This window comes from Sylvia atricapilla, chromosome 4 (assembly GCF_009819655.1).
Source record: "Sylvia atricapilla isolate bSylAtr1 chromosome 4, bSylAtr1.pri, whole genome shotgun sequence".
In the NCBI taxonomy this organism is placed as follows: Eukaryota; Metazoa; Chordata; class Aves; order Passeriformes; family Sylviidae; genus Sylvia; species Sylvia atricapilla.
In genome coordinates this window covers 57,312,646-57,325,993 of record NC_089143.1, presented here as the reverse complement: position 1 = coordinate 57,325,993, position 13,348 = coordinate 57,312,646, and the positions used below count along the sequence as shown (strand labels likewise).

At 42.0% G+C, this 13,348-nt stretch overlaps 1 protein-coding gene across 2 annotated transcripts in view; it reads left to right on the top strand.

Annotated features, from left to right (window-relative positions):
* Positions 1-13,348, top strand: part of RNF150 (ring finger protein 150) — a 112,709-nt gene that overhangs the window by 59,688 nt on the left and 39,673 nt on the right. For both annotated transcript variants that reach the window (XM_066317994.1, XM_066317993.1), the window contains exon 2: positions 7,322-7,572. In XM_066317994.1, the coding sequence (XP_066174091.1) occupies positions 7,322-7,572 (251 nt within the window). The remainder of the gene's footprint in view (positions 1-7,321; positions 7,573-13,348) is intronic.

The window sequence follows — 13,348 nt, the reverse complement described above, 5'->3', positions numbered from 1 at the left end:
TATCCACAAAAGCAGGGCCATGTGCTGCTACGCTGTCTTTGCTTCTGGCTCTCCCCTGCATTTTTTTCTTCTCAGGCTGGACACCCTGGGAGGGTGTTTACTCTGCCTGCCTGTTAAGTCTCAGTTTTAGCAGTGGGAACAGAGAACAGCAGCATTCCTGCTTTGCTGCTCTGCTGGCATCTCTCCTCCTCCACCCCACAGGGAGTGAGGGCAGAGAGGCTGCTGTATGGGGGTACCTAGGGGATGGCAGTGCCTGTGGATCACAAGTGGGTGGACAAAGACTTTGATGTCCTGCTCTGCAGGTTTCCCACTGTAGGTGAAATCCGGCCTAAAGCCTCCTCTGCCAGTCCTCTGCCCTTGGTGACAGGAATGCCTTTCTGGGATGGGCACTGAGAGAAGAGGTGGCTGGGCCCATCTGCAGGACCTAAGTGTCATATTCAGCATGAGGGTTGATGGAGGATGCAGTCACCTCCTGTGTTGCTGCTGCTTTCCTCTGCTTTATGCTGTGTTCATACCCCAGTGGGGGAAGCTGGCTGTTTGGTGTTCACATATGTGGTGCTCAGAGCCACCAGCCCACCCTCCTGCCTGCACATCAGAAATGCCCCCTTCTGCCTTGGGTCAGACCCTCACTGGGTCTCTCCACAGGAGTTTAGACTTTCAGTTCCCAGTTAGTTTGAGAACCAAATTATGGTTTGAGACCAAAGGTCCATCTGTCTCATTTGGTGCTTCTCATAATGATGAACAGGAGGTGCTTGGGGAAGAGGATAAGCATGGGCTATAAACACTGAATGCTGCCTCTCCAGAATGGCTCTCTCAGCCTTCAGCTCTTTGTGATTTTTTTGTACCTAGTTGCTCTTAGATGTTTTGAACACCTAGATCTTGTGTTTTGACCCCTTATATTATCATATGAGGCCCTTCCTATTTTATTCAGAGCCACCTCTCTTTGGCTTGAGAGTCTTAGGTGAAGAATCTCACTGAATCACTTTGAACAAGGTGATCTGTAGCTGCCCGTATCTGTTATGAAACCTCATTTGAAATTGGTGTCCTTTCTAGTCCTCTGGCATTGAGACAGTTTATGTAAGAGATTATAGATGATGGTCTGTGGTCCTTCACCTGTGACACATGACATGTTGGCTGTGTATTACTGCCACTTACTGTATATGGCTCTTCTCCTGCCAATTCTTTTCCTATTTATTAGTACTTCAATTTGAGACCAATGGCTTGAATGCCCAGTAGAGAAAGGTTCCTGCAGGGAACAGTCCTTTTACCCATTTGATTTCTTACCAGTAATGTAATGTTTCCCTGTTTGCCTACATAACTATCTAGGACATTGTTTAAACAATATTATGCTGCTTCTTCTCCAAATTGGGTGAAGTTCAGAAATCAAATTTTTGAAAATATTGCTTTGATTTTCAGATATACTTTCTGAGTTCACAAAAACGGGATGTAAGGCTAAGTTGTTGGGTTTTTCCAAGGAGAAAGACAGATAGCATCTGTTATTCTGATCAATTTATAATAGCACCAAACAGAACAGAACTGAGACTGAGCTTTCAGTTGATGGTCTTAAAGACTTGGAACCCTTGTTGCCATTATAAAGATAGTAGTTCAAGGGCACATTTTGCAGCTGAGGCAGTAGTTCAAGGCCAGCTTGGATGGGGCCCTGAGCAACCTGATCTGATGGATGGCATCCCTGCTCTTGACAGGGGGGTTGGAACTAGGTGATCTTTAAGATCCCTTCCAACCCAAACTTTTCTATGATTCTGTGATATTAGGGCAATTTACATAGCATTTTCATTAACATATATACTATTCCTCATGTGACTATATTTGAAAGAAATAGATACAGAGTATACAGAGCAATACTCTTTAAAGAGAGCAAGATCTGAAACTGAAGGTCATATCTTCTGATGGCCAAACAGACCATTCTTGGCTATGGCTTAACAATCACCACAGCACCATCACCATGGAGTCCTCTTCATTCTCTTCAGCAGTAACTTTTCAGCTGAGTTGCTGTTCTGGAGAGAAACAAATGGGGTTTTTTAACAAATGTCTGTTCTTTGCTCCAAATTTGCTTTAAAATGTTACTCATCATCCAGGCCATAGTGTAAAATCTGTTCACAGGGCTGTAGGCAGCAGCGCAAGCTGAGGCAGGAGAGCTCTGTGCTTGGCAGCACAGGGAGTCCTTACGCAGAGGGAGCACTGCTGAGCTCGCAGGAAGCTCCAGCACTGAATTCCCTGACGCTGCCTGGGACTGGCACAGACTGAGCTGAGCCTGGGTGGGATGTGGAATTGGTTAGATTTGTGTCTGTTTTGCTTCCTTACAGTAGCTGCTGGTTACTGAAATGGATTCCCAAAAAGGAAATAATTTCTTCAAGAACTAAGGAAGAGTAGCTTAGGCTCTTGCACCTTCCTGTAAGGTTTCTCTTCCTGGGCTCTGAACCGGATTGAGCACTGTCAGGGCAATTTCTGAACTCAAAATAGTGTTTGGGGTTTCACTTACAAAATCTGTAAAAGCAAGCACTTTACCTTACTTTACAAATCTTCATTTATATCTTGTTAGGATATCTTGGGGAGAATACTGTATATGCCTCCCAAAATGAAACAAGTGGTTCAACTAACTTCTCTGACTGACTGCTAGCTGTTGCCAAGCATGATGAATTAAACTGTCTATTCTAAAATATGTCAGAAAGACCACGTTTTAGAGCCTCCATCAAAAACTGACAAAGCATTAGAGGAGCAGCCCTGCCACTGCTGGGCCTGACTGCTAATGAGGACAAAAGAGGACTGTGTTCAGTGTCACCTCTGAAGCTCCCTCAGCAAAATCAAGGAGTATCGCAGGTTTGCAAAGCACAGCCTGCAGCTAAGGTGTAGCATCTTCTGGATGTAAAACCTGTTCATTTCTCCTACAGAAGCCCCTGTTCCTGCACTGAAGTCTTTCATTTCTGCTGTCACTAGTGAATAGGTGGTTACCCTTGAAGTTTGCAGGTTTTCATTTAAGCATACCTGCTGAAATGTATTTCTGTAGCCAAGTGCTGTGTGAAGAGGGTGGGTTTGGAGAGGGTCATCTGAATCTTTTTCCAAAGCATACATTTTCTCCACCCAAAAATATTTGATAATGCAGATACATTTCAGCAAGTTAAAATTACTTAAATCATCCCAAATGCCTCTGATTTCTACCTTACTTGTTTGGTTATTGGCTCATTAGGAGAGAACACTGATATGATAAATGTTTCCTTAGCCAAAAAGAAAAAAGAAGAATAAAATCCATTCACTGCAGCCTGAATACCTTTGATTTATGAATCTCTGATTCATTCTGACAGCTACTTAAAAATTCATGTCAAACTCTACTTAAATTTTGGCCAGAAAAAGAAAAGAAATGTGTTAGGGAACAAGAGTGTCACAAAATGCAGTTCCCACTGTGGGTGTGTTTAATGAAAGGCAGTGGTAGCATTTAACTTGCCAGGGAAGCATCAGTATGTTACTAGATCCTTTATCTTTTTTAGATCTGTTAAAAAAAAATGTGTACTTGGGCATAAAAATGCACCTCTAACACTGATGTCTCATTATGTTATTTCTCTTCTTTAATTTGCATACTTTTTATGTGTGGTGGAGCTTATCTGAAACTGAGATAATACAAATATTTTGTTTAAAAAGAGAGAAAAGATACATTACTTTTTCTTCCTAATATGAACATATTTGAGATTAAAAACATAGCTTAATAACATGATGGATAAATAGCATTCTCTATAATGTCTTGGAGAAATTATCATAAACTCAGTAAAATATTTTTAAAAATCAGATTATTATGTTGGTTATTTTTTCCAACAGTGCTTCATTACAAGTGGTAATATTTTCCAAGAAAATAACCAGGTATCCTGGAATTTTTATATATTCAGTGTTTGAATAAAGAAAAGCAGCTGCTTTCCTCTTGGAATAAGAGTGTCTTCTACTTTGTATTTCGAAACAATTTTATTTAATATATATCCACGGCAATTTGCTTAGCGTCCAGAAATATATTCATGCTATGTTAAACATATTAAGCTATAATTTAATTAAGCATAAGTAAGTACATTGTTAAAATTTTTAAAGACATGCAAGATTCAAGATAATTAAGTAGTTAAGATACTACCTGTATTTTCTGCTGGAAATGGTTTTGTTTCTATCTCCATTCTTATAGGCTTTCAGGTGAAATCCATGCAGTGTCCTAGGCTGTACTGATGGTGATGTTAAAGGTTAGTACTGGATAAGTCAGTTGGACAGAGTGGTGGCATTAGAGGGCACTTGATTCAAGTCAGAATTTTTGGCTGTGGAATTTTTCACTGTGGGTTCTTTTAGGCTGTGTGTGACATTGGTGCTTTGGTTTTCCCATAGAATGAATTTTAAGTTTTTCTATTTTTTTAAAGATGAGGAAAAGAACAAAAGCAGCCATGTGGACAGCTGAGCCCTGCTTCAGACAATTTTTCTTTTTGACTGCAGGAAAATTACTGGCGTGGCACCAATGCCCTTCTCAGCCACTTTGAGACTTGGCGAATTCTCCCTAGGCCATTAGGGTAATGTTTGCATTAGCCTTTTGTAATAAATAGGTATCAGAAGTGTTGCAAGGCGAGATTTATCTTGACTGCTAATGGTGGACTCTTGGTAGAAAAAAAATAAAGGGAAATAGCTGAAAAACAGTAATGCTTTATAGAAGAGTATCAGCAGGAAGGTTAAGGTTCCAATAATGGATATCGAAAACTCCTGACTTGCCCAAACTGTTGATCCCCTCTATTCATGGACTGACCAGTTCATAATCAGGATGGAAAGCCTCATGAGGGGAAGAGGAGTGGTATTTGCACTTCTGCTCTGAGACTTGAGAGAGGAGAGTTCAGTTCCCAGCTTCATAGCAGATTTCTGTGAGTAGCAGCAGTCTGCCACAGCTATTTCAGTACCTCCAGTTGATCCAGGCACCTAGCAGAATTTTATAAAGTGTACACCACAGTTGGTGTTTCCTGCTGAGCACCCTCCCTCCCCTTTGTATATCCAAAGTCCTGCCAAACACCTCATGGCCTTCAGCATCCAAATCCATTTGAAAACCTGGTTTATACCTCCTAGAGGTTTTTAATGAAGAAATGTCTGAGCTGGACTTTGAAGACCAGGATACGGTGCTGCAGGATATCAGCTTGGAGGGAGAGGGATGCTGTTAAAAATGCAAGTCACCCTCCCACACCTCCATGTGTGGCCAAGTGATCCCTTCCCATCTGCATGAATGATAGAGAGCTATGACATCAGCAACATGTCAGCCAGTTTCCTGGGATTTCATGGGAAATTGAGGCATCACCCCAGCATAGCTCTTTGAGTTCAGACACCCCCAGTTTGTACCTTTCTAAATGCCAGTTTGTGATCATTTCATTTGCTGTTGTTCCTAGCACATTTTTACATTACAATACACCCTGTCTGTCTTTAGCTACTTAGAACAATTTGCTATTGCAAAACATAGTTTAGGTGTAGAAATAGTCTGCGTGCTTGTTTCATGAAGTGAAAGAACAGAATATCCCTAATATTAAACTGTAAAGCAGTGATAGTTTACTTGTGAGGCCATAAAAGGCATTTAACAACCTGGCAAATCCCAGATAATTTCAGACCATGTGTTTCATGTATGCAGGGGACATAAAATTCAAAAGGAAATAGTTTCAGCAATGTGTGATGCAAGTAACATCAAACAGTGCTGTACACAAAGGAAAACTGGTGTGGAGGCAAGGACAGTTAGATCAGTGGAGGGCCCAGTTGACAAAAGGGTCATGACAAAAGACTTGGCAGGACTGTAGGAAGTCCCTGCTTCATCCCATTAGTGGGATTTTGCTGCCTCAGCTGTGCTGACTTGCATGGCCATGCTGCACACTGTGTCAGGGGCTGATCGAGGCTGCAGAGGCAATTTTTTGTGGAATTAAACAGTGCTCTTGACTTTTAACTTGTATCAGTTGGAGAATCAAGGTCCCAGCAAAGTCCCAAAATTCTGTATGGGTTTGGGCTCTGGGGAGCCAATGGGAACGTGTTGAGCTGCTCTTTGGTTACCAGCCTGGTGCAAGAGCAGTGATGCTTTGGCACATTGCATTTGTGAAACCATGTGGGAATCTGTGATTTGAAGTGTTTCTGATCTGAATGCAGAGTTTGGGGGGGCTTCTCTGACAGACTCATGACCCTGCAAAACAGGCTGTGATAAATGTATGCAGTGTTGGATGCCCTGTGCCTCCCTTTCTGCAGTGTTTACAGCAATATCATCCAGATAAGCCTCAGTGGTGCTGGAAATCTGTGTTTATGTCAACCCATGGAACACATTTTACGTATTTAACCAAGATTAGTATGTAGAAACACTCTGTGTAACTGGTTTCAGTTGGAACCTTCACCAGATCCATCTGACTTCCCTCTTGATAAACAGGAGGGAAGAGCAGCATAAAGTGAAGCTTTCTTGTTACTGTTTTGCCAAAGCTGGACATATCTGGAGGGCTGAGCCATCACCAGCTGTAGAAAGTTGAGCAAGTGAAGGGACAGATTGTGCACGTGGGCTGTGGCAGCCCTGGCTGTAGGGACAGCCTGGGCAATGAGAGGCTGGAGAGCAGCGCTGTGCAAAGGGCCCTGGGCTCCTGGGCCATGGAAAGCTGAATGTGAGCCAGCAGTGCCCTGGCAGCCAGGAGGGCCAACCCTGTCCTGGGGACATCAGGCCCAGCACGGCCGGGCAGGGGAGGGGATTGTCCCCTCTGCTCTGCTCTGGGGCGGCCTCACCTCAGTGCTGGGGCAGGTTTGGGTGCCATGGTGTGAAAAAGACAGGAACCCATTAGAGAGGGTCCAAAGGAGGCCACGAGGATGGTGAAGGGCCTCGAGGGGGAGCTGTGTGAGGAGTGCCTGAGGTCACTCGGGCTGTTCAGCTGGAGGAGACTAAGGGGAGTGTGGTTCTAACTTCATCAGGAAGGGAAGCAGAGGCACAGGCACTGATCTCTTCTCACCAGTGAGCAGTAATGGGACCCAAAGGAATGGCATGAAGTTGTGTCAGGGGAGATTTAGATTGGATCTTAAGAAACGGTTTTTCACCCACAGGGTGGTTGGGCACTGGAACAGGCTCCCCAGGGAAGTGGTCACAGCACCATGCCTGACAGAGTTCAAGAAGCATTTGGACAAAGTTCTCAGGCAAATGATGGAATCCTTGGGATATCCTGTGCAGGGCCAGGAGTTGGCCTTCAGTGTTCTTTGTGAGTCCCTTCCAACTCAGGATACCCTGTGATTCTATGATTGCCTTTTGGTGATCGCTTGTTTTACTTAAGGTTCCTTTTCTCTCCCTGTCTGATAGGCTTAGAAGATGTTGTAGCAATAATGATTCCTGAACCCAAAGGCAAAGAGATAGTGAGCCTCCTGGAGAGGAACATAACTGTGATGATGTACATAACCATTGGGACACGCAACCTGCAGAAGTACGTCAGCCGGACCTCGGTGGTGTTCGTCTCCATCTCCTTCATTGTGCTGATGATCATCTCCTTGGCATGGCTGGTCTTCTACTACATCCAGAGATTCCGGTATGCAAACGCCAGAGACAGAAATCAGGTGAGCAGGGCTGGAGTAACTGTTTGTGTTTCCAAAAAATCACCTTGGGATTTAGTGTAGAAGTGAGAGTTAAAGAAATTGTCAATCTGTAGTAGAAATAGAAAACCAAAAGAAAACCCAAGAAATTGAAAAGAATAGGAATATAAAAATGACTGTGGCTGGGAAAAGCCAAGACTTGTATCAATATTGATGGGATTCAAGAAAAAAAAAAAAGAAATTGATAGTGTATGTATATTATGGGTTATTTTTCCTTATGCAAAACACAAAAAAATAGACAGGAAGATGATTTTTGTTTGGGAAAAGATTGTTTTGGTACATGTAGCCAAATGTCATAGCAATGTATATAACTAAGGACCCTTGAGATCAAAATGCTGACTAAAACACCATGAGGTACATGTGTGTGAAGCAATGGCTCATGTTAAGTAAAGAAAAGAAAAAAAAAATATTTTCACTTTAATACTTCATTAGAAGGGTCCTGGGCTAGAAAGACAAACATATCTCTCTTCATTTGACAATGACCACTGAGCAGAACTGTAGTGGTAGGCAGCAATGTTATTAAACTGTTGTTATGGGTTTTAGCATCTTGTCCAAACCCCTTGAAAGAGATTAAAAAGCCTATAGAGCTGAAGAGAAGTCAGCAGCAGTGGTTTTACAAAGCACTGTCCATCTTCATGGCATTTCAGCAGCAAATAATAATAGCAACAATAATAATAAATTTAATATTTTCTTGTACAGATGCAACTGTCTCAGCAGAACTGGGAAGCTGAGACTTTTACATTTTATTCTAATGGTACAGGACCAAATGTTATCAATGTATGAAATCGGAGGAGATAACCATTTTACTGCAGGAAAAAAGAAATGCACTGTGATTCAGAGAGGTTTCTGAACCCTCAATAAATTACTGTCAGGCCAGGAGGGTTGCCTTGCTTATTCTGCAGAAAAGGTGAAACTCAGTGTATGAATAATCATCCTGTGGAGAAAAGCATTGCTACAGACTCTGTAGCAAATACTTGTCATGTAGGAATCCCTCACCTTCCCCCACTGAAATTCAGGCATCCTCTCAGATAGAGAGCAGCTGCTCTGTATTTACAGACAGAAAGGATATATTTTCCTTTTGAATATACAGTCTGAAATTTTGGATAGCAAGAATGAGACTATCCCAGCTGGAATTTGAACATCATTGGCAGCAGATTCGCTGTGACTGCAACGGCTGTGATAATTTTTAGATGCTTTGTCTGCAAAAGCACATGCGTGCCTAATTTGTGTGTGTGAGTAAGTGTGCTTTCAATCAAGTAATTATACAGGCAGCTTGGCAGTGTAAATAGATGTACATAAACATGAAACTCAGCAAAATAAGAAGCTCATTCAGGTGATATGTTATAGTTTGAAACTGATGTGTTTATATGTTCAAACAGATTTCTTTTTCAGTATTTTCTTTCCAAAGTTTGAATGCGACAAACATGTACACAAGCAGCTGTCCTATGGAGGAGTTTTAATAACTTGCTTATTATACTATTTCTGTTCTTCAGAAAAATTAGAAAACATGCTTCCTAAACAATTACATATTATTCATTTTTGGGGGGAAAAACTGGGCAATAATAAGGGGCAAACTAGAAAATCTTCATGCACTTTTCTCCATACAATTTTGTCTGACTAATGTCTATATTTGCTCTTTTCATCTGAAAAATGGTAGCAATATACAAACAAAACACTAGGGTTTGTGTTAATGGGTTCCTGTGGCTTTACAGTTTTTCTTTTAGTCCTGGCTATGGAATACAATGATGTAGGTACTTCAGAAGAGCTTTAGCTTGCTCTTGCCCTTCCCGTGAGTGTTCCTCTCTGTTTTCCATCAAGTTCTCGGTTTCTTTTTCTTTGACATATTTTCTTGTAGCTCAAGGATGAGATAACAAATTTTTTATTGAAATCATAGCTCATAAACACTTTTGTCTGGTCCTCTATCTGGTAACTCTCCTTGCCGGGCCCGTTTCCCTTCTTCCGTTGGGCATAAGCTTCTGAGCAAGCAGTAAATCCAAACCAAGCTGATTGGTTATCCATGAAGAAAGCAGTGAGTCCAGCTATCGAGAGAGGCAGCTCCTGGAATCATTTCCTGTGACTCCACAGTGAGATGAAACCTGGCCACATAGTCTATCTACATCTCCAGCCACCACTCTTCTTCATCATGGGTGCAAAGTCGAAGTTTTTATGCCAGAAGGAAGACACAGCTTACACCAATTAGGTGCCTCGTTTTCATGAGTGGAGAATCAGGATTTCAAAGATTGTTGCTGAATTCCAGGGCCTGTTTATCCCAGCTTGGCAATTAATGCAGTAGAGCATGAATTGTCTTCACTATTGGCTTGTGCACCTACAGCCAGGGTGTCAGCTACAAACAGGGTGAGGTATCAATTTTTATTTTAATACATTTAACTTTTAAGATTACCTCTAGCACAGACAACTGTACATTACATATAGAAGTAGAAGATAGTAATATTCACGATTGAGCCTTTTTTTTCCCACCTAACAAGATGTCCAGGAAGTAGGTAGTTGCCCTGATGATGAATCCTTTTGACATGAAGAGGATAAATTTGTGTAAGAGAATCTGTTTCCTCAACAGCTTGTTCCTGCAGGGCTCCTAAAGATGACAGAGTTGATAAAGGGCTGTGGAAATTCTTTAAATCAAGGAATATCATATTGCAGAGCTAATTAGAAGCAGTTTTCAGTTACATGACAAGTTAAGTTCCAGAGATAATTCAGCAAAGTATGACCTGATGTTACAGTCCTGTAACAGCCAGGGCACAGACTTAAAAACAAAACAACAACCCAACCCTGTCAATGTGTCAGATTTCATATTTCACCGGTAATACTGTTTGTGAGATGGGAAAATGAAGAGGGGATGATGTTTCAGTGCCAGACTTGTTTACCACATCTCTTCTTCTCTTCCATGTCCCTTCTTTCCATTGACTTCTTGTGCAGAGGAAGTTTTCTACAAAGTCATTTTGAAACTAGTTGGGCTCTTTAAGTTTTGCAGGATAGTGGAAGCCAAAGCAAGTAGTTGTTGCAGTGCAGTTGAGGATCTTGCATGTCCTGGGTTAATCTTTAGAATGTGTCTGTCAGCATGTGGAGCATTTAACTGAGAAGGAAGACTGGTGGCTGTGGCTTGGGAGTTTTGGGCCACTGAATAGGGATGTTAATCTTTGAAGCAATTTGGAAGATGCTTCCCATGATGGAGTCTGCGAACTTTGTCTGCGGACAGATGTGTCTGATACCTCATGCTGGTGATGCATCTCATTCTGCACAAGGTGATCTCCCTGCAAAGGTGGTGGTTTAGGAAGGCCATTGAGGGAGAAGCCCTTACTGGGACTTCTCTTCCACAGTATTTACAGTCATTCACTTTCTCAGGGACACACAAGTGTGCTTCCCAGGCGACCGTCCTTCATTTTTAATGAGCGTTGCCATCTCCTCAAGACCACAGCCTCTGTTATGCTTAACTCCTTCCAGTCCAGTACTGAATGTTGCAGCCTTGCTAATGAGATTATGAGATTTGTGACTGTAAATCTCTAAGCCTCACTTTAAACCCTTAAACTGCTGTAATGCTGCTTATCTTTTAGGAAAAATTATTGGTTATTGATAGCATGCCTTGCATTCAAATGGGAGAATCCTTTGAAAGTATGACTTTAATCCAAGAAATTCCTGTTCTTTCAAAAACTAAATTACTCCCATTTACATGTGAGTTATGAACTTACCTATTTATGATAGATAAGAGAAAGCAAACATGAAAGCAAGAAGATCAAAGATGTACGTGAGTTTTTAATCTTGTCCTTTCCCCTTCAAGAACATGCAAAAAAGAACTGAGATATTTCATTCATTGAAGTAATAATAATGATAAAAAGGAATCACAAGCCCTTTATCAAGCGTGACATAATGGCTCTTGTCTTGCTGTGTGTTATCAGTCTGTCTTTGATTTACATTAAAGAACCAAATAGCTGACAAGAAATGTTTCCAACTCTCATTTGATTCTTTTATTTAAGGGAGACTGTGAGAAAAATGGACTACAGAAAGACATGTTGAACAACTACAAGATACTCATTCACATGCAATAATTAAGATGCTGGAAAGCTCATATATAAATCTCCTGATAGACAAGAGTGTTTTCACCTCTTTAGCCAGATCTGAAATTGCACTCTGCTTTCAATATTACATGTATTTTGTTGGGCCTTGCAATCCAATAAGCTTACTGTCTAAATTTCATCCAGGGATTTTAATTGAATCTGAAGACCTGAGTGGTAATTTACTGGTCATATCTGTGTGGTGATTAGGTCTCGACTTACAAACTACCTCGAGCTTCCTTCTGGTTTTGGCCTCATGCTCCCACCCCCTCCAGCTGGAAACCCTTCCTGCTGACAGGCCCCTCTGAACTCTGGCACAGGAGTTTCCCAGCTCAGAAAGTTGAATGTCTTCTGAGTCACCGAAGGCCCTAAGTCTCTCTCCTCTCTAACAACACATGGCTGGAAATGTGTTGAAGGGAGGAGTTCAAGTTATTTATTGGTGGCAAATTGGAACATTGGAGTGGGCATTGCTGCATGAAACCGTGTGAGAGAGGCATAGGAAAAATGGTGAGTGACCAAAGGAGGGTCACCAAATGGTCTGGGGGCAGAAGCACATGGAAGCACATGGCATCTGAGGAGAGGTGAAGGGAGCATACTAAGCTGGGTGGGGAGTGGAGGAGGAGGAGGAAGGGCTCTGCTTCCAGCTGCAAAAAGGGCGGTCAGAGAGGAGTCAGAATTGGCCTCTTCCTGGAAGTGCACAGGGTAATAGTCACAAATTACCAGCAAGGGAAATTCCATTAGTATGTTTAGAGAAGAAAAAAGACTGAGACTGGTCAAGCACTGGAACAAATTATCCACGGAGGTTGTGAAATCTCCTTTCCTGGAGATATTCAAAACTGGACTAACACAGCTCTGACTTTGAAGTTGACCCAGCCTTGAGCAGGGGGCGGGAGTACATGACCTCCCAAAGACTTTTCCAGCCTATGAGTCTGTCTCCAGACTGCCTTGTTGCTGGATTAGCACAAGTGAGCAGCCAAGTCCTTGGAGCACTGATACAGGAGCAAGCTCTGCAGCACAGGGTGCTGGGCTGTGATTGTGTGAACTGCCCTGCAATGTTCCCAGCTTCTTGCAAGGAGCAGACATGTCCATCTTTAGTGTCTGAGGACAGGGTGTTTTGTGTTAGGCTGTTATTACATACTCTAATCCTGGTGGCTGTGACCCTGCCAGCACTGTAACTGTGTTTTGGAAATATGGGAGAACAGTCAGAAACATCACGTGGTAATCACTTTATGGTCCACTGGAGGGAATGATAGAAAGACAAAGAATGAGCAAGTGGTTATGTATGGACAGGATGTTACTGCAGTATTTAGTATATATACAGTATATAATGCTTTACCTGTAAGAAACTTCAGGTGCGTCCACCTCATATTTATGAAGTAGATAACTCTGTATTGCAGGAAAAAAGACGGGAGAGATTATTCAGAGTTTTTGTGGTTAAAAAATAAACAGCTCACCTTCAGAAGTTGTATCCTGCTGAAGATCACAAACTAGTTATGGAACAGTGTAAGAATAAAGTTCAGTGTTCACTATGCTAACTGCCCAGTATTTTTTTTTTTTTTAACAAGGGTCATTAAAAAAAGAGGGAAGAGGTAAAATATCCAAATAATGGACTTAATACCTAGAGTGGTATGTACCACTGCAGTATAGCACACCTACTGTGCCCTTATTATTAA